This window comes from Pan paniscus, chromosome 14 (assembly GCF_029289425.2).
Source record: "Pan paniscus chromosome 14, NHGRI_mPanPan1-v2.0_pri, whole genome shotgun sequence".
NCBI lineage: Eukaryota > Metazoa > Chordata > Mammalia > Primates > Hominidae > Pan > Pan paniscus.
Window position 1 is genome coordinate 26,745,128 of NC_073263.2, and position 25,694 is coordinate 26,770,821.

Consider the following 25,694-nt stretch of genomic DNA (forward strand, 5'->3'; position numbering starts at 1 on the left):
AATGCTTGTAATATTTAACTATAGTAATATATTATCAGCTGAGACATAACAATTCTGGATAATCTAAAAATTCTAGCTAACAAAGTTGATACATTATAACTGAGGTGTCCAATTTTTTAAAAAATACTTAACTGAAAAATATAGGCATTTAGCATAAACTAGAATTTAAGAATATATGTCATGTAAAAAAGAAAAACAAAGTGTATGTCATAAACACAAAAACATCAACAAATAAGACACTTGATAATAAAAATGCTGAAAGTCAAAGACAGAAAGACACAGCAAGAAAAGAGGATGCATCACTTTTAAGGGAAACTCCAGTTGAGACGAAAGGCTGACTTCTAAGCAGAAACCCTGGTAGCTATGAGTCAGTGGGGTAATATATTCAAAGTGCTCAAAGAAAGGAAAAAAAAAATTTTTAAAACCGTCAACCAAGAATGCTAAATCTGCCAATGCTTCCATCTAAATGTGAAATAAAGACTTTCCCATGAGGGCATGGTGGTTCACAACTGTAATCCCAGCACTTTGGGAGGCTGAGGACGGAGGGTCACTGGAGCCCAGTAGTTCAAGACCAACTTAGGCAACACAGGGGGACACCATCTCTACAAAAAATTTAAAAATTAGCCAGGCGTGGTGGTGTGCACCTGTAGTCCCAAGCTGCTCAGGAGACTGAGGTGGGAGAACCACTTGGGCCCAAGAGGTTGAGGCTGCAGTGAGCTGTGACCGCACTACTGCACTCCAGACTGGGCAACAGAGTGAGACCTATCTCAAAAAAAAAAAAAAGACTTTTCTAAAACGAAAACCTAACAGAAGTTGTTCCTATGCTAACAGACATACCTTACAAGAAATACTAAAGAAAGTTGTTCAGGCTAGAAGCAAGTGTTCTCAAACAGCAAGTAAAGTCCACATGAAAAAACATACAAGAGTACCTGTAACAGCAATTGTTAATTATAAAGGACACTATAAATGTGTATTTTTTCTTTCTTCTATTAATTGATTTAAAAAGCAACTGTATAAAACTATATATATATTATAGGCCAGGCATGGTGACTCACGCCTGTAATGCCAGCACTTTGGGAGGCCGAGGCGGGCAGATCACGAGGTCAGGAGTTCGAGACCAGCCTGACCAACACAGCGAAACCCCGTCTCTACTAAAGGTACAAAAACTAGCCAGGTGTGGTGGCAGGCGCCTGTAATCCCAGCTACTCAGGAGGCTGAGGCAGGAGAATTGCTTGAACCCGGGAGGCGGAGGTTGCAGTGAGCCCAGATCACACCACTGCACTCCAGCCAGGGTGACAGAGACTCAAAAAAAAAAAAAATCATATATATATATATAATATAAATAATAATTAATAACAGCACAAAAGAGGTAGGTTGAAACGGGCTAACATAAAATAGCATATCAATTGAATTAAAAAACCAGAATCACAGAATCATCTTAATATACACACACACACACAAATCAGGTGACAAAAATCCAACACCTTGTCATGATAAAAACATAGAAAAGAATTCCTCTCTGGATACAATAAAATTTGTATTTACGGGCCAGATACAATGGCTCATGTCTGTAATCCCAATGCTTTGGGACACTGAGGGGCGGATCATTTGAGCTCAGGAGTTCAAGACCAGCCTGGGCAACATGGTGAGAACCCATCTCCACCAAAAATACAAAACATTAGCCAAGCGTGGTGGCACACGCCTGTAGTCCCACCTACTCAGGGGACTGAAATGGAAGAATCACTTTCACCCAGAAGGCAGGGGTGTGGTAAGACAAGATCACAGCACTGCACTTCAGCCTGGGCAACAGAGCAATACCCTGTCTTAACAAAAGAAAAGATTGATTTACGGAATTAATAAAATAAAAGAGGAAAAGAGCTCCTCAATCTGACAAAACGCATCTATAAAAAACTCACAGCTAATATCTTACTTAATAGCGAAAACACTGGATGCTTTTCCTCTAAGATTAGGAAAAAGACAAGAAAATTCCCTCTTGTTAACTTCTACTCAATACTGTACCATAGGTTCTAGCCAGCAGTTAGAAAAACAGGCATCCAAATTTGAAAGGAAGAAGTAAACCTATCTTTATTTGTATGTAACATGATTTTATATATAGAAAACCCTAAAGAATCCACTGAAAAATTACTACTAGAATAAACGAGTTCAGCAAGGTTGCGGGTTCTAAAATTAATACATAGCCATCAATTGTATTGATCTCATAAAACTATGGAGTAGAATAGTGGTTACTAGAGTAGAGGCTGCAGATGTGGGGGGTGGGAGGAGTAGCCAAGGGGTGGTTAATGAATACAAAATTACAGCTCGATAGGAGGAATAAGTTCTAGTGTTCTACAGCAACAGTCCCCAACCTTTTCGGCATCAGGAACCAGTTTTGTGGAAGACAATTTTTCCATGGACTAGTGGGGGATGGTTTCAGGATGAAACTGTTCTCAGATCACCAGGCATTAGATTCTCATAAGGAATGTGAACCTAGATCCCTCGCATGCGCGGTTCATAACAGGGTTCACACTCCTGAGAATCTAACGCCTTCTACTGATCTGACAAGAGGTGAAGCTCAGGCAGTAATGCTGCTCGCTGGACACTCACCTTCTGCTGTACAGCCCGGTTCCTAACAGGCCACAGATCAGGGGTTGGAGATCCCTGTTCTACAGCACTGCAGGGTGACTATAATTAACAACAATTTATTGTATACTTTCAAATAGAGGAGCAGATTTTGAATATTCCCAACACAAAGAAATGATAAATGTTTGAAGTGATGGATATGCTAATTCCCCAATTTGATCATTACACATTGTATACCTGTATCAAAATATCACACTGTACCCCACAAATACGTACAATTATGTCAATTAAAAATAATAAAGCAAAAAATTGTATTTACATATGCTTGTCCTGAACAATCTGAAAATGAAAATAAGACAACTCCATTCACAGTGGCATTCAAAATGATTTAAATAAGTAGGAATCAATTTAACAAAAAAAGAGAATGACATATAAAAGAAAAAAACATTTCAGAGTTTCAAAACTCTGAAAACTACAAAATATTACTGAAAGAAATTAAAGGAAATCTAAACACAGAGAAAAACATACCATGTTCACAGACTGGAAGACTTTAACACTTAAAATGGCAATACTCCACAAACTGATCTACAGGCTCCATGAGATCTCCATCAGAATCCCAGCTAATTTTATGGAAACTGACAAGCTGATTCTAAATTCATACGGAGGTCGGACCCAGTGGCTCACCTGTGTAATGATCACTTGAGTCCAGGAGAACGAGACTGCAATGAGCTATAACTGCAGTCATGACAGTGGTACTGGCAGACAGGCAAACATACAAATCAATGAATTAAAATTGAGGATCCAGAAACTCATACATCTCTGATCAACTGATTTTCAACAAGAGTGCCAACTCCAAAAGACAGAGAAAGAATAGTCTTTTTAACAACTGGCGCTGGGACAAATGGATAGTCACGTGCAAAAGAATGAAGTTACCTTTACCTCAAACCATGTACAAAAAACTAACTCCAAACAGATCAAAGAAGTACATAAAAGAGCAACACCCAGAAAACTCTTAAACACTGGATTTGGCAAAGGATTGACACGGGATTTGGCAAAGGATTATAAAATATGACACCAAAAGCATGAACGACAAAAGAAAAAAATCAGGCCAGACGCTGTGGCTCACACCTGTAATCCCAGCACTTTGGGAGGCCGAGGTGGGCAGATCACTTGAGGCCAAGAGTTCAAGACCAGCCTGGACAACATGGCAAAACCCCATCTCTACTAAAAATACAAAAAAATTAGCTGGGCATGGTAGCACGCAACTGTAATCCCAGCTACTCGGGAGTCTGAGGCACAAGAATCATTTGAACACGGGAGGTGGAGGTTGCCGTGAGCCAAGATCCAGCGACAAAGCAAGATTCTGTCTCCCAAAAAAAAGGAAAAGAGAAAAAAAATTAGATAAATTAGACTTCATCAAAATCAAAATTAAATTTTGTGCTTCAAATGGCACCATCAAGAAAATGAATAGACAACCCATAGAATGGGAGGAAATATTAGCAAATAAGGTAACTAACAAGAAACTTGTATCCAGAATATACAAAGAACTCTTACACCAGGGCCAGGCAGGGTGGCTAATGCCTGTAATCCCAGTGCTTTGGGAGGACTAGGCAAGAGGATCCCGAGGGCCAGGAGTTCAAGACCAGCCTGGGCAAAACACAGCAAGAACCCATCTCTACAAAAAGTAAAAAATTAGCCAGGCATAGAGGCATGCACCTGTACTCCTAGCTACTCCAGAGGCTGAGGTGGGAGAATGACTTGAGACCAGGAGTTGCAAGGGATGATCATGTCACTACACTCCAGCCTGAGTAACACAGCAAGATCCTGTCTTGAAAAAACAAAAACAAAACAACAACAAAAAACTCACAACAATTAAAAGACAACTCAAAGAACAGCCAAAGAATGCGAATAGTTATTTTTCCACAGAAGATACACGAATGGCCAATAAGTACCTAAAGAGGTGCTCAACATCATTACTCATTAGAGAAATGCAAATCAAAACCACAATGAAATGAGATACCACCTCACACCCAAAATGGAATGGCTACAGTCAGAAAGTCAGATAACAAGTACCAATGGGGATGCAGAGAAATGGGAACAGCCATACACTGTTGGCAGGAACATAAAATGGTACGTCTCTGGAAAACAGTCTGGTAGATCCTCAAAAGATTAAACCACAATTCCACTCCAAAGTACAGACACATGAGAAAACAAAACATATGTCCATAAAAAGCTTGCACCCCCAATGTTTACAATAGTATTATTCATAATACCCATAAGGTAGAAATGGCCCAAATGTCCATCAACAAACAAATAAACAAAATGTAGTATATCCACACAATGGAACAGTATTTGTCCATTAAAAGCAATGCAGTACTGATACATGTTACAACATAAATGAACCTTGAAAACATGCAAAGTAAAAGCAGCCAGTCCCAAAGACCATATACTCTATGATTCCACATACCAAAGTCCAAAGCAGATAATTATATAAACACATAAAGTAAATCAGTGGTTGCCTAGGGCTGGAAGGGGGAGGGAAAGGAAAGGAGGAGGAGAAAAATAATAGCTAAAGGGTGTAAAGTATCGTTCAAGATGATTAAAACTGACTGTGGTGATAAATGCAAAACTCTAAAAGCCACTAAATTGTACACTTTAAATGAGTGAATTGCATGGTATGTGAATTATATCTCAATAAAGCTGTTTTAAGAAAAAAGAATATGTGCCGGGCGTGGTGGCTCCCGCTTGTAATCCCAGCACTTTGGGAGGCCGAGGCGGGTGGATCACGAGGTCAGGAGATAGAGACCATCCTGGTTAACACGGTGAAACCCCGTCTCCACTAAAAATACAAAAAATTAGCCGGGCGTGGTGGCGGGCGCCTGTAGTCCCAGCTACTCAGGAGGCTGAGGCAGGACAATGGCGTGAACCCGGGAGGCGGAGCTTGCAGTGAGTGGATATCGCACCACTGCACTCCAGCCTGGGTGACAGAGCGAGACTCCGTCTCAAAAAAAAAAAAAAGAAAGAAAGAAAGAAAAGAAAATAGAATATGTATGTCAACTTGGAGTCTTTTTTGATTAATTGTTTACATTCAACATTTAAAGCTTAGTGTCCTGGCCGGGCATGGTGGCTCACACCTGTAATCCCAGTACTCTGAGAGGCTGAGGCAGGCTGATCACCTAAGGTCAGGAGTTCAAGACTAGCCTGGCCAACATGGCGAAACCCTGTCGCTACTAAAAAATACAAAAATTAGCCAGGCGTGGTGGCAGGCACCTGTAATCCCAGCTACTTGGGAGGCTGAGGCAGAGGTTGCAGTGAGCCAAGATCGTGCCACTGCACTCCAGCCTGGGCAACAGAGTGAGACTCTGTCTCAAAAAAAAATAAGTAAATAAATAAAGCTTAGTGTCCAAAACTCAAATTCACTTTTAAAGTCTTCAATTTTGTTTTTTAGATAAAACATATATACATATGCATACAAAAACATATAAAGTAATGAAATAGAAATATTTTCTAGTTTCAAATAGGTTCTATGAAATCTAGTAACAATAAACTCCAAAAATGGGAATGACAAAAGTGGAAACATCACTTCCATAACAATAAAAAGCTGTGCTATCATCCATTAATCGGTACATTCGAGTTACAGATCCTTTTAGTACTTGAGAATGAAATGTTCAACCTTTCCCCTTCCACAAGTCACCCTCATGGAGCTCACACACCCACTTTTCTGATACTGTTCTGCTGGATGTGAATTTAAGTCTCATTTCCCCAAAAAGACGTATCTTCCTTAAAAGTAAGAACCACTCATACCTAACAGTTCACCAAGCATAGCCCATACACCAATATTTACTGGGTATTCTTTCCTGTCTTCCTTATCATGTCTCTTTTCTTAGCCTCTCTTGCTCTGTTGGTTTTCTTCAGACTTACAAGCAAAATGAGAAAAACGAAGTCTCTAGAAGTCCAGGCTCTACGTTTCATCCTATTTCTCGTAAGTTTACTGAGGTATCAAATCTAATTATGGCAGTCGTTTAATAACTGCAAAACAAAAATATTTAGAGATCTGGCAATCCTCAAATTAGAGCTTCTTCTGATACTATCTTTAACCACTAAAAATCTATTTCACATCCCACAGAAATATCCACATCTTTCCACTTTGCCTAAGAAAATGTGAGAGTTGCCCTTTTCTGCCCTTTCTTCCTTAGGAAGCACACAGCCTGAGGCCTTCTCTCTAAACCTCCAAGATTATCTTTTAATGAAGCCGAACCATCATTTAAATTACTATGCTGTAAATATAAAAGGTTCTGATGTAATCTTAACATCCTAAAATATATTTTACATATGCTCTGTTGAGCAAGGGCATATAGCATAGGTTTTATTCATTTCATCCATTTTTGTAACCTCTCATGCTACCAAGCCTATATTTACTTACTTATCAAAAGTTGTAAAAGTATTGGTAGCTAATTTTCCTGAATGTTCCACTGCATCTTTACTTTTCTCCTGCTGAGACTGGTAGTGTGCTAACAGTACCTGAAGTAAAAATTCTCCTTCCGTTACTTCCAAAACTAGAACAGATAACCACGTCTTAATGTTCACTTAGTACAAAAGGTGTATGTTTACAAATCCACTCAACTTCTTTCCACTATTTCACCATAACCCAAAATTCATTAAAGGCATATCAGGAATTGATTTTCACCTCTAATACATTTTTTAAAGTTAAAAAAAAACGTGGACGCATTGTGGTAGTAGAAAAATAACTGCCTCCCTCAAAATGTCCACATCCTAATCCCCAGAACCTGTGAATTCAAGTTGCAGAAGGAATTAAGGTTGCTAAAATCAAACGACCTTGAGAGAGTATCCCAGATTACCCAGGTGAGCCCTATGTGTAATCACAAGGGTCTGGTAAGTGAAAGGGGGAAGCAGGACAGTCCCCGTCCGAGGGAGGTAATGAAAGAAAGACTGGCCAGTCATGGCTGGCTTTGAAGATGCTGCAGGGGCCAGGAGCCAAAAGGCAAGGGCAGCATCCAGGTGGCAAAGGCAAAGAAACAGTCCCTCCTGCAGCTCCAGGAAAGAACACAGCCCAGCCAGACCCACGTAAACCTCTGACCTCCACAACTTTTTTTTTTTTTCTGATGTCCACAACTTTTTCTTTTTTTTGAGACGGAGCCTTGCTCTGTCACCCAGACTGGAGTGCAGTGGCGTGATCTCGGCTCATTGCAACCTCTGCCTCCAAGGTTCAAGCAATTCTCCTGCCTCAGCCTCCCGAGTAGCTGGGACTACAGGCGCGTGCCACCATGCCCGGCTAATTTTTTGTATTTTTAGTAGAGACAGGGTTTCACCATGTTGGCCAAGATGGTCTTGATCTCCTGACCTCGTGATCCGCCCACCTTGGCCTCCCAAGGTGCTGGGATTACAGGTGTGAGCCACTGCACCCGGTGACCTCCATAACTTTAGAATAATAAATTTGTGTGATTTTAAGCCACTAAACTTGTGGTAATATGTTACAGCCCCATTGGAAACTAATGCACACACAAATTGGTCCATTTTAAATATTACAAATAGAAATACAAATAAATGCACTCTAATATCCCTAAAATCTGAAAATTAAAGTAACTGTACCTGGTTAGTTCATCTAATTTTCAGAATCCTGTGCCTAAGAATTTGAAGTTGCTTTTTTTAAAGCACAGGAGTAGTAAATATATAACTCTGAGGCGTAACATATTAAAAAATGGAAAATAAAAGAAAAACTACTTTGTCAAGTTTTAGTGTATAATCAGTTAAATCTTATTAATTATAGATCAGATGCAAAAATCTGTTAGAACTTCATGTGCTCATTCACTTGTAATATCACAAAATTAAGTCTAGATGCGGAAAAGGTTCAACTTAATTTGTAAACTTTAGCCTGCCTAAATGTATGACTTTCGGAATACAACTATGAAAATATTCTGAAAATGTAAAAAGTTTATTTCTATGTAGCTTCAAATATAACATAGATGTACATTCTCTTTCAATGTTTTTAAAAATATTTCTTAAAAAAAACCTATAGAAGCAGTTAAAACTGTATTCTGAAGCCCTAATGAAACACTGGATCTAGGCAATGATTATCAACAGTTGCTAAAAACCATGAGGTAAAAAGCTGCCAGCAGCTCCGTTAACAGAAGAGTCATTCTGACAATGCCAGCCTCATCATTATAAAGAGACACGACATTCCACTGCAAACCAGAAGTACACATCACCTAAGTTTTTCCACCACCACTTGTACCTCAACTCCTGCAAGGAAAAAAAAAAAAAAAATCAAGGAATCTGGTTCAGGCCTCTTAATCTACCAGATTACAGAAAACACAAAGGATGGAAGAACATGTTAAACATCACAAAGGGGATGCAATCAGCAAAGTACAGAAAATGAAAAAAGCTATGTGACAATCTGATTTCCTCAAAAGATAAACTATAATAAAAAAGAAACAGGGATCCACATTTAAGAGATATAGTGACGAAACGCAACGATGATGATTGTGGATCCAACTATAATCATTTGAGACAATCAGGTAATTTCAACAACGATTGGATATTTATGAGTATTAAGAAAGAAAGAGGCTGGGGGGGCAGTGGCTCACGCCTGTAATCCCAGCACTTTGGGAAGCCAAGACAGGCGGATCACCTGAGGTCAGAAGTTTGAGACCAGCCTGGCCAACATGGTGAAACCCCATCTCTACTAAAAAAAATACAAAAATTAGCTGGGCATGGTGGCAGGCACCTGTAATCCCAGGTACTCAGGAGGCTAAGGCAGGAAGAATTGCTTGAACCTGGGAGGTGGAGGTTGCAGTGAGCCGAAATCACACCACTGCACTCCAGCCTGGGCGACAGAGCAAGATTCCGTCTCAAAAAAACAAAAGAGAGAGAGCAAAAAAATGATTTTGTGGTTGTCTTTAGGGGGAAGAAGCATCTACACCTACATTAGTAACAGCATGATCCGGTGGCAAAAGCACTAGACTAAATATGGAGAGGTCTCAGGCAGAATCCTAAAATCAAATCACTGCAGTCTGAAATAATCTATTTGTTAATTTCCTTACCTGTAAAACAGACTACTCCTCCCTATGGTTCCATCTCATAGATTTCACAGTTTTTGTTTGGAAAAAATGAACTAATAATAACAAAGTAATCTGAAATGTAAATACTGACATTGGTGAAGTTTCTTCACAGCAGGTATGTTACAAAAATATATTCTGCGTAATAGTTATTTTCACTAATGTGGTAATCATGTTTTGTTGGTTTTTTATTTTCAATAAATTTTCTAGAAAACCACTTCTGATCCCTTTTTGCTTGATAAGTTTTACATACATTAAGCTAAAAAACAGAATGCTGTAGTTGAAATGGACCTAAGATCACAAAGAGGTGTATATAATCCCGTCATTATATAGAGGTGTACATAATTCCCCGTCATTACTTTGGGAAAAAGTGGATGTTCTAGGTATGATCTCTCCCACTTTCCTTTACCTGCTGTATCAGAAGTACTTTTCATTAGCTCATTTTTAGCAAAAATGAGTTCTGTAAGCTACAAATGTGATTTTTAACAACATATACATGCCTTTTTTTAAAAAAATACAAGTTTATAGAAGATTTTTCCCTAAACCAATATGAACCCAATCAATTTAACAAGTTTGAGGACAAAATTACTGAAACATTAAATCATGTGAGTAATTTTAATCACTTAACCTTACTTCTCTCTTGTTATTTTAATTCACTTCTCACTTCCTCACCAGGACCTTTGTCCTCTTCATTTTTCTCCAAGTTACCTTTCAAATTCCACCAAGCTTCCCTCCCCACCACTCCCAAAAGCCTTCCTTCTCCAACTGATGCAGGCCTCACTCCAAATACCAGTCTGTCTTCCCTGTACACATCAAAATACAGCTTATCAAGTTTGTATCAGTTTACATTATTATACACAAAGCTGGTCTCCCCAACTAGACTGCAAGCCCTTTGGAACTTAAACAGCTTTGAATCTCTAGGGTCTAGCACATAACCCAACTTAACGAATATTCCTTGACATTAATTGCAATGGACCTGATTGCGCCATTAGTTTTACTGGGTGAACTGTGTTCCCTAATAAAGGTACGTTTAAGTCTTAAGCCCCAATATCTCAGAATATGACCTTATTTTGAAATAGGGTCTTTACAGAAGTAATCAAGTTACAATGAAGTCATTAGGGTGGACCCTAATCCAGTGTGACTGGTGTCTGTGTAGAAAGGGAAAATTCGGACACAGGCATAGAAGGAAGACAAAGTGGAGACAGAGACACAGGGAGAATGCCATGTGAAAAGATTGGAATGATGCATCCACTGCCAGAAAACCACCAGTAGCTAGGATAGAAAATGGAAGAGAGTCTCCTCATAGCCCTCAGAAGGAACCAACCCTGTCGACATCCTGATTCTGGACTTCTAGCCTACAGAATTGTTAGGACGATAAATTTCTGTTACAGGCATGCATCACTTAATGACAGGGATACATTCTGAGAAATTGACTGTTAGGCAATTTCATCATGGTGCGTATGTCATAGAGTGTACTCACGCAAACCTAGATGGTACAGCCCACTACACACTTGGGCTATGTGGTCTAGCCTCTTGCTCCTAGGCCACAAACCTGTACAGCATATGACTGTACTGGATCCTGTAGGTAACTGTAACACAATGGTAAGTATTCATGTCTCTAAACACATCTAAACATAGAAAAGGTACAGTAACAATACAGTATTATAATCCACACACAGTTTCTGGCACTTTGTTATGGCAGCCCTAGGAAACTAATAAAATTATTGTTTAATAAAATGAAAATGTGCAAACAGTATTATATAACCAAACCTTTCAATATGATAGACATTGAAGATCATGGGAAATTAAAATGCACACAAGAGTTTTGACATGGAATGAAACATGATGACAACCAAAAATATACACTGTTAGGTGAAAAAGCAAATAAACCTGCAGTTTTAAATTTTGGGGGGAGTGGGGGTGACACACACACAATACCTCATGTTTGTATATGCACAGGTAATGTCTGGCAATAAACACACACATATCCCAACTCTTTCTAGCAATTACTTCTTGGGAAAGGGCGGCCCCTCTTCCTTGTAAGAAATGAATTTTTTAAACTCACACAATTTTGCAGTTTTAAAAATAGTAAGTGGTTTGGTTTTTCTTAAACTTCTAAAATTGCAAAATTAAAAGAAACTACCATTTCTAAGGTAATCAGATATCACATTTTTCTTTAAGAGTATATACAGTTAAACCTGAATAATTTAATTCTTTTAAAATCCTCACTCTGGTAGTTCAAAAAACAATGTATCAATTACTAAATTACAAGGGCGTATCTACCACCCCATTTCTAAAAGTTACCATGACACTATATTTCAAAGTCCATATTAAACACAGGCTGTTCCCAAAAATGTCAGGAAGAAAATAAGATTTTTCAAACACCATTCCATTTGCATTAGCCATATAATTCTGGTGTTTTACAAGTGTTCTATCATTAAATTTCATTTCTCAACTAGGCCACACCTATTCAATCCAGCCTTCTCTATCAATATCCAGTAACATTTGCAGAGGGCCTTGTTAACTTGGATGTCAACCAAAAATGTACCCAAATATCCTAACTCTCTTTAACAGTCTGTTCTAGATTTATCATCTATACATTTATCTAAACTCAAACTTTCCTACACCTTTATTTTTTATCATTGTGAGATCTGAATCTGTGAAATGCCTAGCAATAGCATCACCAAGTAGCCACTCAATAAATGTCAGACTCCTATATAAGTTCCTTGGGAAAGCTAAAATTACAGAAGTCACATTCAACTTTACAAGTCAGGGAAGATGACCTAAGTCATCATTAACATAAAATGGCACGAACATCACGGTAGGCTATTAGCACTGAAATGGTATAATAACTACAACCCAGTTTCAGAGATGAAAAGGAAAGATAGTAGACTATTAAAGCAACTAACATCTGGGATGAAAATATGTAACAGAAGAGAAGCTTTAAGGACACAAGGAAGTAAAAACCTGAAAGAGTGGAATTGCGAACACTTGGCAGGAGGAGTAACCTGAGCAAAGGCAACTGTGCAGTCTTTAAAGAACGAAAATACCACCTTAAATACATACCATGTGTCAATTATACCTCAGTAAAGCTGGAAAAACTCAATAAAGAAAGAAACTAAACAGAGAACAAAAAAAGGTGACAGATTTCACTTGTATCTTTTTAGTTAAAAAGGGCAACATAATGTCTCCAACTAAGACAATGATACAAATATCCAAGCATTTTTATCTGGCTAAGGCTTGATGTGTATAGTGAGAAAACAACCAGAAGTAAAAGTTGCTTCCTTTTAGTTTTTCATTTGCCAAGTTAAGTGAAGGCCTCTGCTTTAACCAGTCACATGACAATGGCAGGTCCTTGTTCAGTAGGGTCCCCCGTGGAGGAGATATAAGCCTCCTCAAATTGAAAAAAAAAATGCAATAAAAACAAATGAAACTAACCAGTAAACTTTAAAAAAGTGAACTGTCTTTTAAAAACAAAATGCAACACCAGACAATGAAAAGATTCTAATTTGCCTAGCAGAACCAAAAGCACAATATTTTCGGTTTTGTTTTTGGTCCGTTATATCTAGTTTTTGAGCCTTTGATGTTTCAAATTTGTTCCAAATTTTGTCCACCTTTACAGAAAAACCCTGAGCACATCAGTCTGAAGAAATTATCAGCTTTAAACCTCTAGGTCCATCAAACAACAAACAGTGAAACCACTTGATTCCTGTTCCTCAACTGTTCTTAAAAGAACCAAAGCATCACGTTTCTTTTTTTTTTTCCCCCCTTCAACCTTAAGTTACAGGGTACATGTGCAGGATGTGCAGGTTTGTGACACAGGTAAACGTGTGTCATGGTGGTTTGCTGCACAGCTCAACCCATCTCCCCGGTTTAAGCCCAGCATCCATCAGCTCTTCTTCCTGATGCTCTCCCTCCCGCCATCCTCCCCACAGGCCCCAGTGTGTGGCGTTCCCCTCCACAAAGCATCATCTTTCAAGGCCGTTAAGTCTGAAACCTTCTAAACATTATATCCCATTTTGTGGAAAAGAGAATCCCCCTGCTCTATTAAGATATACCTCCTAACGCAAACTTCAAAGTCCCAGCTACTACCCCCAAGGTACCACCTTAATCATCCTGCATATGAGTCTCTTCATTAAGCAAATTAAACAAACAGGGAACCTTTGCAACATCAGCAAAGAAAAACTGTGAAACAATATGCCAGAGAAACAGCAGAAATAATTTCTTCAAAGTTATAACGGCTAGATTTTTGGACTAAGATAATCACATACAAAGCAGAATAAATGTTCATCTACAGAATCTCAAATTATAAATGCATTTTCCATTCCAAAGAACAAAAGCCTTGTATTTTATTGTCTCCTTACCCCTACAACTTAAGTACTTTATGACTTATTTTACTTGTGCCCAGATGGGCTCTAATTTTGAAAGTCTCTTTTCAGGGATCCCTGAAAAACCCAGGTAGACCAATACTGTAGAAATAAGGGCAATTTACTCACTATAATTTTATACCTTTAAAAAAAAATAGGGAATACTAATAGGGAATTACAGTGTTTACTGCCATCAGAAGTTAACTACAGGCCAGGTGCAGTGGTTCACGCGTGTAATTGCAGCATTGTGGGAGGCCAGCTACATCACTTGAGTTTGAGACCAGCCTGGGCAACATGGTGAAACCCTGTCTCTACAAAAAAAATTAATTAAAAAGAAAAAATAGCTGGGCATGGTAGTGTGTGCCTGTAGTCCCAGATACTTGGGAGGCTCAGGCAGGAGGATAGCTTGAGCCCGGGGGGCAGAGGTTTCAATGAGGCGAGACTGCACCACTGCACTCCAGCCTGGGCAACAGAGCAAGGCTCTGTCTCAAAAAAAAAAAAAAAAAAGCCACTCATTAACTGTACATTCTTAACATAGTAAAGATTTTAAGGGTAATCTAAAACTTTGCTTCATGGATCATTAAAACACTCATTTTCAAACTTTGAAATGACTACGCTTTGTCAAAGGTAACTTGTGAGCTCCGTTACAACTCCTACAGTCCACAGTATCTTAATGTGCTTTCCATCCTTTCCTTAAGAGGGCATGGAGTCTTACCAACAATGACCATGTAAGGGTGATGTTGATAAGTATTTATAGTACAAAGGACGTTCACATGTGTCATCTCATCTGATCTAATGGGGAAATTATTATTCCATTTCATAACTGAAACCAGTTAAACGGCCTACCCAAGTGAAAATAATTAGTGAGGACTCAAAGTCACACACACAGAGATACGCAGCCGAAAAGTCAGGAATAAAAATTCCCCAATCTCTTGTTTGAAAAGGAATAATTTTGTCTCAACCATCAAACCTGCAACACATTGCCCTGTAGATGTCATAACAAGTTTGCATGTCTAGAAATTTGGACCCCATCCCTAGCTGCTGCAGGGTTGACTTTAAGCTTCCTTTTCCATTTTGTGAAAATGGGGCTAATACTACCTAACCTTTCCTAATTCTGAATGGATCTTCAAGATGACAGATAGAGAAAGACTAACAACAACAACAAAATAAAATTAATGCTTTTGAAATACCTCAAAAAAAATCTATTGTTAATTTTCTTAGTTGTGACAATACTATCGTGTTACTGTTAAAGAGACTGCCCTTTCATTTTAGGTAGGTTTCTTATTGAGCAATATTTTGTTTTTTATCCATTCTGATAGTTCCTTTAATACAATGAAGGTAAGTTTGAACCATTTGGATTATTATGATTAATGAACTAGAAGAGCTTATTTCTTCCACCTGTGTTTTCTATCATTCTTTTTCGTTTTGTTTTTCCTATTTTCCTTCCCTCAGAGTTTGAATGGTAACGTTTAAATGTCTGCTGCTATGGAAGCAAGAAAATTCACTCCCTGTGTGGGTGTGTATTTATCCTTAATTTTTTAACATGTATATACAATCCAAAATTTTCCAATAGTGGTTGTTTAGTTGGCTCTTAAACAAGGAGGCCCTTAACAAGTTTTAACAACCCATGGAATTGTCCTTGTACCCCACCCATCTTGTTTTGTTGTCATTTTATCTTCTTAAAAAAAATACAAGCAAATTTTGAAAAATCAATGTAATTCAATTTACCAGCATATTTTTACCAACTCCATTGTTTCTTATATCCTCATGACTGTCCTCTGGACTTACATTTCCTCAGGCTAAACACACACTTTAATAATCATTTTAATATGAATCAATACTCGGTAAACTCCTGGTACTTCTTTAAATATGCCCCCTTCCTACTCTCCAGCCTTACTGTTCACAAGACCGGCTTTCACGCCAAACCACCTACAGAGCCTAAGAGTAACACATTATCTATTTACATCTGGTATCCCATCCCTCCATGTCCACATAATAAAGGCCATTCATTTTGCAAAGTTCAACTCTCTTCTAAGAAGCTTTTTCCTGAAGCCCTCTTCTCTCTCCCAAAACCACCTTCTCTTTCACATATAATTACCATTACTTATACCAATAAGAAAAACATCTCATTGCATGCATTTGTTTTATACGTCCATCCTCTTCTACAATACTGTAAGTAGAGCTGGTTTTCAATCTTGTTCTCATCAGGACACGCAGAGAAAATAGTATATGTAGAGCCCACAAGAATACAGACATAGCCAGGTGCAGTGGCTCACACCTGTCATCCCAGCACCTTGGGAGGCCAAGACAGGAGGATGGTTTAAATGTAGGAGACAGCCTGAGCAATAGAGCAAGACCTGTCTTTAAAAAAAAGAAAAGAAGCTACAGGTAAGACAGGTATGTCTGCTCTCACCAGAAAGGGACTGGCTAAGGGTCTCCTATCAACCCAGATACCTCCAGGCTTCCCAGGGGTCAAGAGGACTACTTCCTCAGCACAACTATAACCCACTCAAGACACACTGAATGGGAAATTCCATAAGACCAGTTTATCACAGTCGTCTTCATGTTCTCAGAACCTACATGCAGCACGATATAACGTAGGTCTCCATGAATCCTTCCTCAAAATACTTTAGAAAAAGCACTCTTTACCCCCACGAAAAGGAAAAAAAAAAAATCACTAGCATCAGGTAGAGGCTTAGTAGGTCACTAAAATAAAAAGCACTAAAATAAAATCAAAGGCAACAGTACTCTAACTCTACTGAAAGATATTATCATTTAAACCACCCTTTACAAGTAGAGAATGTGTGGATGCTTCCTCTACCCATGAAGCATTTCAGTTAAGAACATCTGTCCATTATCACCGAAATAAACATCTACTTCTTGTTTTCAGTTGGAAATAAATTTTTATTGGTACGTAGCTTTGGACATGTGGCTCACTACAGATAAATAAAGCAAGCTTACACATCTCTTCTTTAGACATAACATACTGTTTAGAAGAAGCTAATGGTCCTTCTGAAACAGAAGCAGCAGCAAAGCATAAGCCAAGGAACAGAGAGGGCTACAGCACCTCACACAGTGGCGCTCTACATTAAATTTCTTATAGTTTACACTATCACAAAAGTCTTCAAGTTTTGCTGTGAGAAAGCAAAGACTTACTAGTTTTTCTTCCTAAATAAATGTATATAAACTGCCACTCTAACCTCCTGAAGCAAATTCTGCACATAAGATAGCAAATGGTCAAATGTTATATGTAAGTTTTTCAACAATACTGGGACTCCAATTGAGAGTTTTCGGTTCAGCAAGCATAACTCTTCATAATACAACTCTTCACTTACTACTTTCTCCCAACACCTTTAAAGTATGGTGTAGATATGTAAATATCCCTCTTCTAGACTAGGAGATCGGGACTGTAGGTTTTAGACAAGATATCTAAGAGCAAGGTGGGTAAGTTCAATGTAAGCCAACAAGAGATGTTATTCCCTTGTTATGCTTCCTAAAGGATAGAGCATAAGGAAATTAAATATAATAATATGGCCTCAGTAAACAGAAAAATCTGAAAGGAAATAAGTCCTGAAGCTAACTTGAATGCACACACCTTGTTCTAGTAATGACAAAAAGCTGGTGTGCTTTTTTTTTTTAGTATAAAATAAGGTAAGATAGATTTTTCTTCTAAAAGTATTAGATTGGTGCAAAAGTAATTGTGGTTTTTGCCATTCTCAACTTATCTAAACTTGTAAAATATGTTTGAGAATGTCACAAATTAGGCCAGTTATTTTTGTTCCCAGATAAAAGAAATAAATTATTCTATGAACTATTCAAAATAGAGAAAGAAGACAATCTACATTCTCAGCTTTCATATTATGAATTAATCCACTCAATTTCAAAATAAATTAGTGCTTTCCCAGGGGTATATACTACTAATAAACTAACATTTCTTATAATGAAAAGGAACTGACAATTGTATTTCACAAAACAAATTTCCATTTTGGTTAGTATATGTTGAGCTAACAGATTAATTAGTAGTGCCAATGAATACTTTTTACCACAGGGAGGGGAGCAAATCATGTTAAAGGGTAGTAACAGCCAACATGATACAGTGATTACCATGGGCCAGGTACTAGTCAACAACCCTATGAACTAGATGTTATTTTACTCTCACTTTACAGGTACAGAGAAGTAACTTGTCCAAGGTCATACTCATAACTAAAGAAATAAACATGGAACCTCAAAAAAATTCAAATCCCTTAATGGTACTGGCAAAGAAAAAAGTGTCAAAAATTAGCAAATAGCTTTGTGAATTATTAGGCTGTTGGTGACGAAAATGGTGGTATCAGTAACCTCCAGTTTTAAAGAAAGAAAAATGTATTTAGACTGTAAAAACTAGGAAACTAAGTGAAATACATGCTTAACTATGTCTGATTCTATGCTTTTTATGTTATCTAAAACATAATTAGAACTCCCAAGATGTTCTAGAAATGGGCTACAGAGCAAAAAAAAAAAAAAAAATAGTTTTTTAAAAAAGAACTCCTAAAATGATGAAAATGATACCAATAATCATTTATAAACTACTAAAGGATCAGAATTTTAGACCTAGAAGGAGACAAGCATATAAGGAATATCTATTAAAGAGTGTCTAGTCCAATCCCTTTATTTCACAGATGAGAAAAATTAACTCGAAGTTTTAAGAAACTTTCCCATATATACACATCTAAATGTCAAAATCTGGACTAGAATTTACCTTCTGGTCCAACTGCTCTTTTCATTATACCATGCTGTCAAATACATAACAAAATACCATATTAAGTTTCTGGAATAGGGTTGCTAAAAGAGAAACCAAAACAAAATTAGATTATTTAAATCTAAAAAGGTTTCTGGAAAGGAATTATACAAAGTATACAAATGCTTAAAAGATACTTCCTGAGACAATAAAAGTTTCAGAAGAGCTAGAATAAATATGAGTTTAAAGGCAGGAAGAAAGGAATTTGGTAAATGACAAAAAGGAGGCAGACTCAATTTGGGGAGACTTGGTCAAAAGTCTAGAATCAAATAAGGCAACAAGAAATGTGACATCATCTTGCTGCAACTGGCCAACATGGATCATGGTAGGGCAGATAATTAACCTACTTTGAGACCTATTAGCCACTTATTAGCAAAAGGTGGAAAGAGAAAGTCACCAGAAGGTAAGCAAAGCCATACGATATAAAATAAGACCATAATATTTATACACATGCCACATAATTGAATATGGTATTTAAAACTAGAGTTTTCAAGCATATTAAAAATTTCAGATTGTAACAAGTCTTATCTTTGTGATAACTAAGTGCCTAAGATTAGAATAAACCACCTCTTATAAAATTCCATTTCTGCTAACTGTATCACTTTACCCTCTAATAATCATTAAACATATAACCTGTCAACGCCCTAGTACCCTACCGCTATGCTTTATTGGGCTCATCTCACCACCTCATCATTTTATAACATTAAACTCATGTTCATCCTAAAATTGGGCAAATTTTAGGATGGGCATGAATGATGATAATGATAACATGATAATCATTCATGGGAAAACAGTGTAAAATTATATCTAGGGAATACAACTCAAGTTTTTTAAAAAGTTAAAGAAAATATGCTCTGGCCAGCCTGACCAACATGGAGAAACCCCATCTCTACTAAAGATACAAAAATTAGCTGGGCGTGGTGGCACATGCCTGTAATCCCAGCTACTCGGGAGGCTGAGGCAGGAGAATCACTTGAACCTGGGAGGTGGAGGTTGCAGTGAGCCGAGATTGCACCATTGCACTCCAGCCTGGGCAACAAGAGTGAAACTCCGTCTCAAAAAAAAATAAATAAATAAATAACATATCCTCTGGGAGGTAAAAATTGACCTTCCTTTTGCTTTCTTGGAGTTTTTATATTTTCCAGATTTTCTATGAGAATGTATCATTTTTAATGTCCAAAATGTATTTTAGACAAATTCAAAAGATGAGTGGGCTTAAATAAAACTTCTATTAATACTTCTTCTAAATGTTCTCTCTCCACCAAGCTCAAACATTCCTTTGACCAAACATTTATGTAATAGAAGATTCCTTATTTTTGAGGTTTTCTTATTTTTTTAAAGGCTTAAGAAGTTTAAGTTTTGTTCCCTTCTTAAATTAACACAGCAAAATTAGATAAGTAAAACAATGGCAACTCACATTTGAATGCTCCTATCATAGAAGCACTATTTTACTAATAAAATACTAATTTACAAATAAATATTTTATTAATAAAAGAACTACATCCACCCTATTTCTTGAGAAGGAAAAAGAAATTTCATTATTTAATATAATATTCTTGTTATATGAAGAGGAGACTTTCACACACACACATTCCCAACAACGCATGGGCTCTGAGGCTTGCCCCAGCTTTCCTTTTTTTCAGTAGTAAGGATAAATTGCACTGACCACACATACCCTTACCTGGATCCCAGTGAGACTGAGCAGTAAGAAAAGGCATTTTCCATGTATGTCCTTTCTAATTTATGTTTTTAAAAATCGTGTTATTAAAACAGAGCAAACAAAAAAGAAAAGACAGCCAGTTTCACCTGTGCCTTTCTTCAGCAAGTAAAGTTTACCATGCTCAGGGTGCTGTGCTACGCACAGGCTTTCTCAGAAGAAAAGCCCGTCGGACTCTCCTAGCACCTACCTTTACCAGCTTTGGCCTCATTACCACCATGTTCTAATGGATCTAATCTCATGCCCTTGTAACCGAGGGTGGGCAAGCAGCCAGGCCAGTGCCACCTCATGATCTAACTCTACCCACCTCCTGCACCAACAACTTCTCCGTTGTCCGGTCCCCCTCCCAACAATGCCTTCCTAACCATGACTCCTACAACCCAAATAGGAAGAGACAATAATGATCAGAGGCAGAGCTAACATTTATGGAGCTAACAGTAAGTAGTGCCAGCTCCAAAGCAGGGGCTGTCCTGACCACTACTGCATGCCCATGACGGACCACCCGGATTAGCCACCTCAACTGCAAAACAGAGCCCCTCTACATGTATTCTGTCACTTTTCCCGTTATTTCACACTTATTAAGTATAATATTAAATATCAGGTAGGCAGGTACTCCGTGCCAGGCCCTGAAGTCTGAAACTACTTCAAAGGCAAAATAAACACTATGTGATACTGAAAATGTATTATTTCACAGACAAATTAAAAACAGGTATTTCAAGAGGTACCCTTGAAAATGTACTCATTGCAATCTAAACATAATCACTCATTTGGTTCAGGCTATAATACTAACTTATGAAAAACAAGTTTTACTAATTTTCACATGTAAGCAGAACACTAGTGATCTAAAATAAGACACAGCTGAAGAGAATTGTTTTTAACAGTTACTTAACCCAATTAAGGTATTGCAGATTTGCCCAGGTACGTTATTTTGACAAATGAAAAAATTATGTACACTTCAGTACTTATAGAATAAAATTTCAACTCATCCTAAATGTTTTCACAGCTGCTGATTCTGGGAAGTGTTCTGTTTAAGTCCAGACCATCTTCTCTCCACCATTCCACACACACACAGCCACATCATCCCTGCTTCACCCGGCATACCAGGAGGAGACAGGAAGGACTTTGGAAAACTTTTATACTGAATGCAGAACTTGGTACTCCAGATCAAACTGCAGAAGTAAATGATAATCCCTCCCCTTCAAGGCCCTCACAATTGAGTAAGAGTTCAAAGAAATTTACTACACAGTAAGTATGATAAGTGCTACTGAGATTACAAAAATGCCATGAAACTGTATGAAGGGGATGGAGGGTCAGGTTGGACAGGGGTAGGATTATTCAAGTAAGGCTCCCTGCTTAAGAGACAGGTACACACACTCGCCAGACAAGAAGGATACGGGGTGTGGCAGGGAGAAGCGTTCCAAGCCTAGCAAAACAGCACCTACAAAGCCAAAGAGGTATCTTTGCTTTTCAATTTTGTGATTCTCAGAGGACAGATGGCAATTTTCTTTAAAGAATAAGACTGCAAATTACTTTGAGATATTCAGCACTATTTGGGGGTACATTCGAATGTATTCAAATATGAATACAGACACACCCAATTTTAATAGTACCTTTAGAACAATCTCATTTGGCCAGGCATTTTCTGTATTTGCCAACAATACACACGCCCCACATGTAATTAATGCATCTGGATGGAAGCCCTAGAAAGAGCTTCTGATTTCACATCCTTGGGATCAGAATCCCACTTACTAAGTGTGTGACCCTGGCAAATCCCTGTGTCTCACTGTCCTAATCTGATTACAGCATACATTTATTGTTTACCTGAATACTGTTTGTGTCCATGAGCAAGAATGTAAACACCAAGAAAACAAGGGCTGCCCTGACCAATACTGCATCCCCAGTACTCAGCGTCGCCTCTAGCACTTAGTGGCTGCCAAGTGTATACTTGATATACAGTACTTGAGTGAATGAATAGTCCGCAAAGAGTATCACACCACTCCTGAAATCTAGTCCTTGACAATGAACTATGACCCATACAATGTGTGTAGCTGAGCCATGTGGCAAAATTGTCACTGTAAAAGACCTAATTATCGCATTCCTTTTGAAATTGACTAAGATAATAATTGGCGTATCTAAAAATAATTAGCCCAAACAATTCTCCAAAATCATTTTAATATAGTCCATTTAATACCAATGCTTTCCTAAAATGTAAACTGTGAGAAAGAACAATCATCCAGTTGGGAAATGGAGTCTTCAGTGATTCATCCTTCAATATGATTTCTTTAATACTGTCGATTTTATGTCCACCTGATTTCAGTCATTTTTTGTACTGTTCCTCAGCGTGTAGTAGAGAATCTGCTTTTTAAGGCATCTTTCAGATCTGATTCACCACTCCTTAAAGAAAAATATATACAATGTACCACCCTTAGATGGAAAATTTCTTAGGGATCTCCTATATGAAATCAGTTGCATAAATAGGGCCAGTGAGGCATGAAACACAAGATTTCAGAAGTCTCTAATAACAACCATTAGGCCCACGTTGCAAAGAACAACTTTTTTCGGTGATGACTCATAAATTATGATCCCTACATATAAGCTCATGAGAAGCTAATGAAACGAATTTGTCTCATCATGTGGAAAACTGTGGTCCTTCTGGCCACGCACAAAACACCAAGTTTTAAACGCGCCCACGTTTTGCTTAATTCGGGACTTCCAGCGGGCATTAGCACTTTTCCCTTACAGTCTATTTAAACGCCCTAGGAAAACAAATACCATCGCCTTGGCAGGCGGTCCCCGCACAGACAGACCTAGCTCCAGCCACATACAGATGTATCTGGTGGGCTGAAGTAAACAAATGACAGGAAAGCTAATGCTGCTTTTCAAGATTAACGTGCATTCCCAGAGACAAGACTGCCACCTGGACACACGGCTGGAAACGGGAGAGCTCGTGCCTCTCAGAGGAGAAAATGGAGAGAATTTCAACAGTACTTATTTAAAGTTTCCACCTTCACACACGCCCCTTTCCCCCAGCGCGGGGTCGGGGACTCGGCCCAGCCAGCGGCGCGAGGAAATCTGCACTTGACTTCCGTCCTCTCCCAGGCGGGAATGAGCGCTGCCCGCCCCGGCCGAGACCCTTCCTTCCTGCCCGCCGACCCCCACCCCTCCCGGGGACCCCTCCCGCTCGGCGCGCGACCAGAAAGAAATGGAGCCCGCGCGGCTCCGCGCCCCCTCCCCGACGACCCCAGCCCGGGGCCGCGCTCTGGCTCGCGCGCTCCCACCCCTCACCCCGGCACAGGCCGGGCGCGCCTCGGCCCTCGTCCCCGCGTCCCGAGCGGACCCCAGCAGTTCAGCCGGGGACTCCCGGAGGCCGGTGCCCGCCCGACGCCGCGTCTGGCACGGTCGCCCACTCACCGCTACCCTCGCGCCGCCCTGGCCCACCAGGCGGCGCCCCCTCCCCAGCCGCCTGGGCCGCTCACCCCCGCGCTCCCCGCCTGCGCGCCGTCCAACCGCCCCCGCCCGGGCCGCCCAGCCCGCCCGCCCGCCCCGGCGCTAGGCCCCGCGAGCGGCCACTGGGAGAGGCGGGTCCAGCGCCGCCCGCCCGCCCGAGAGGTCCTGGCAGCCCCGGCCGCCCGCTCGCCGCCACCTACCATGGTACAGATGGAGGCGAATTTGGAGACTGTCATTAGGATTTCCATCCGGCCAGCGCCATCTTCCACCCAATCACAGCGGCGGCGGCGGGCGGGGGAGGAGGGGAGCCGGGCTGCCCGCTCGCACCGCAGCCGGCGGGCGGACCCCGAGCCGCCGCGGACCCAACCACCGAGCCCGCTGGGCCGCCGCTGCCGTCGTCGCCGCCGGCGCTCAGGCACTCCCGGCCTCGGGCCCCAGCCCCCGCCTGCCGGCCGCCGGCCCGCCCCCGGCTCCGCCCCGGCGCAGGGCGCAGCCGCTGCCTCCGGGCCCGCGCCTGCACGCGAAGCCGCCCTCCGCCCACCCCGCCCAGCGCACAGGGGAGCGGGCTCCGCCGAGGCCCTAATGCCCGGCCTGCCAGGCAGCGGCGCGGCCAGGCGGCGCAGCCCCGCCCACCCCTCGGCAACCCCTCCGCGGCCCTTGTGCGCGAGCCGGGGAACTCCGGTCCGGCCCCACCCCGCGCGCGGCAGAGGGCAGGACCGAAGGCGGGGCCGCCTCCTGCCCGCGTCCCTGCGGTCCTAGAGCCGGGGACCCAGAGACCCCCGCGTAGGAAGGGGCGCGGCGGGGAGGCGCGGGGGTGGCGGCGGCGATCTGGGAGAACCCTGGAGGGGACCAGCTGCGACACCCACCGCGGGCGAGGGGACGGCGAGCCCCCGCTGCCCAAACAGAAAACGGAGGCGATGATCTGGGTAACTACGGGCAGAGTGGGAGGAAACCTGCTCTGCATAGTTAAGATAACCCGGGTATGCGTCCCAAGCACTTGGTTTGTTTCTTTTTACGTATATTGGATGAATCACTGGAGTCAAACACAACTTAGAAAAAGACAAAATAATTAAACAAAAATGAAGAGGCAAAGAACAAATTACACATGTTTAACTCTTTGAATTAAGAAGAAAGATAAGTAATGGGGGAAGGAGAGGAGCGAATCCTGTTGGCCTGTTGGCGATAAATTTATAATAGGCTTCTAAATATCTGCACATTGAGCTGCAAAATAGGGAGGATCTCAAGCCAGAGTGATGATGATATTACCAGAGACAGGAAGCCCGCAAGCAAGAAAAATGCCCTGTGAGAAATCCTTAGGCAGTGCTGGCTACTGGCATGGGTAGTTCCTCTTTTCTCCTTTTATAAAATTCATATTTGCACCCTGTTCTTCATGCGTGGCAGCTCAGCTTTATTTTTTCCTATTTGAGAAAGTAGTTCAAGTGAGTAGAATAACTTCATAAATTATTATGTTAGAAAGCTTGTGATATTTTCTGATTGAACTCGTGATGGGGTACTTTTCTGGGTTCCCCTAATTCAGTGGGGTTGAGGATCTGAATTCAGGCAGAGCTGTAAAATCAGAAATGTCTCAACTCAAGGGTTCAAAGCACTCAAAAACAAAAAGCATTCAAACAAAATTTAAGTGAAAAATAGACTTCTGGTACATGAATACTGTTTCCATAGTGATTCCATTATAAGCTTGCTTGGGAGGGGAATGCAGATTGAATATAGCC

The 25,694-nt window shown here is 40.3% G+C and overlaps 1 protein-coding gene across 2 annotated transcripts in view; it reads right to left on the reverse strand.

The window, feature by feature from the left end:
- USP12 (ubiquitin specific peptidase 12) overlaps window positions 1–24,400 on the reverse strand; it is a 126,156-nt gene extending 101,756 nt beyond the window's left edge. For both annotated transcript variants that reach the window (XM_034936485.3, XM_034936484.4), the window contains exon 1: window positions 24,165–24,400. In XM_034936485.3, the coding sequence (XP_034792376.1) occupies window positions 24,165–24,212 (48 nt within the window). In that variant the 5' untranslated portion in view covers window positions 24,213–24,400. The remainder of the gene's footprint in view (window positions 1–24,164) is intronic.
- Window positions 24,401–25,694: the final 1,294 nt, after the last annotated feature.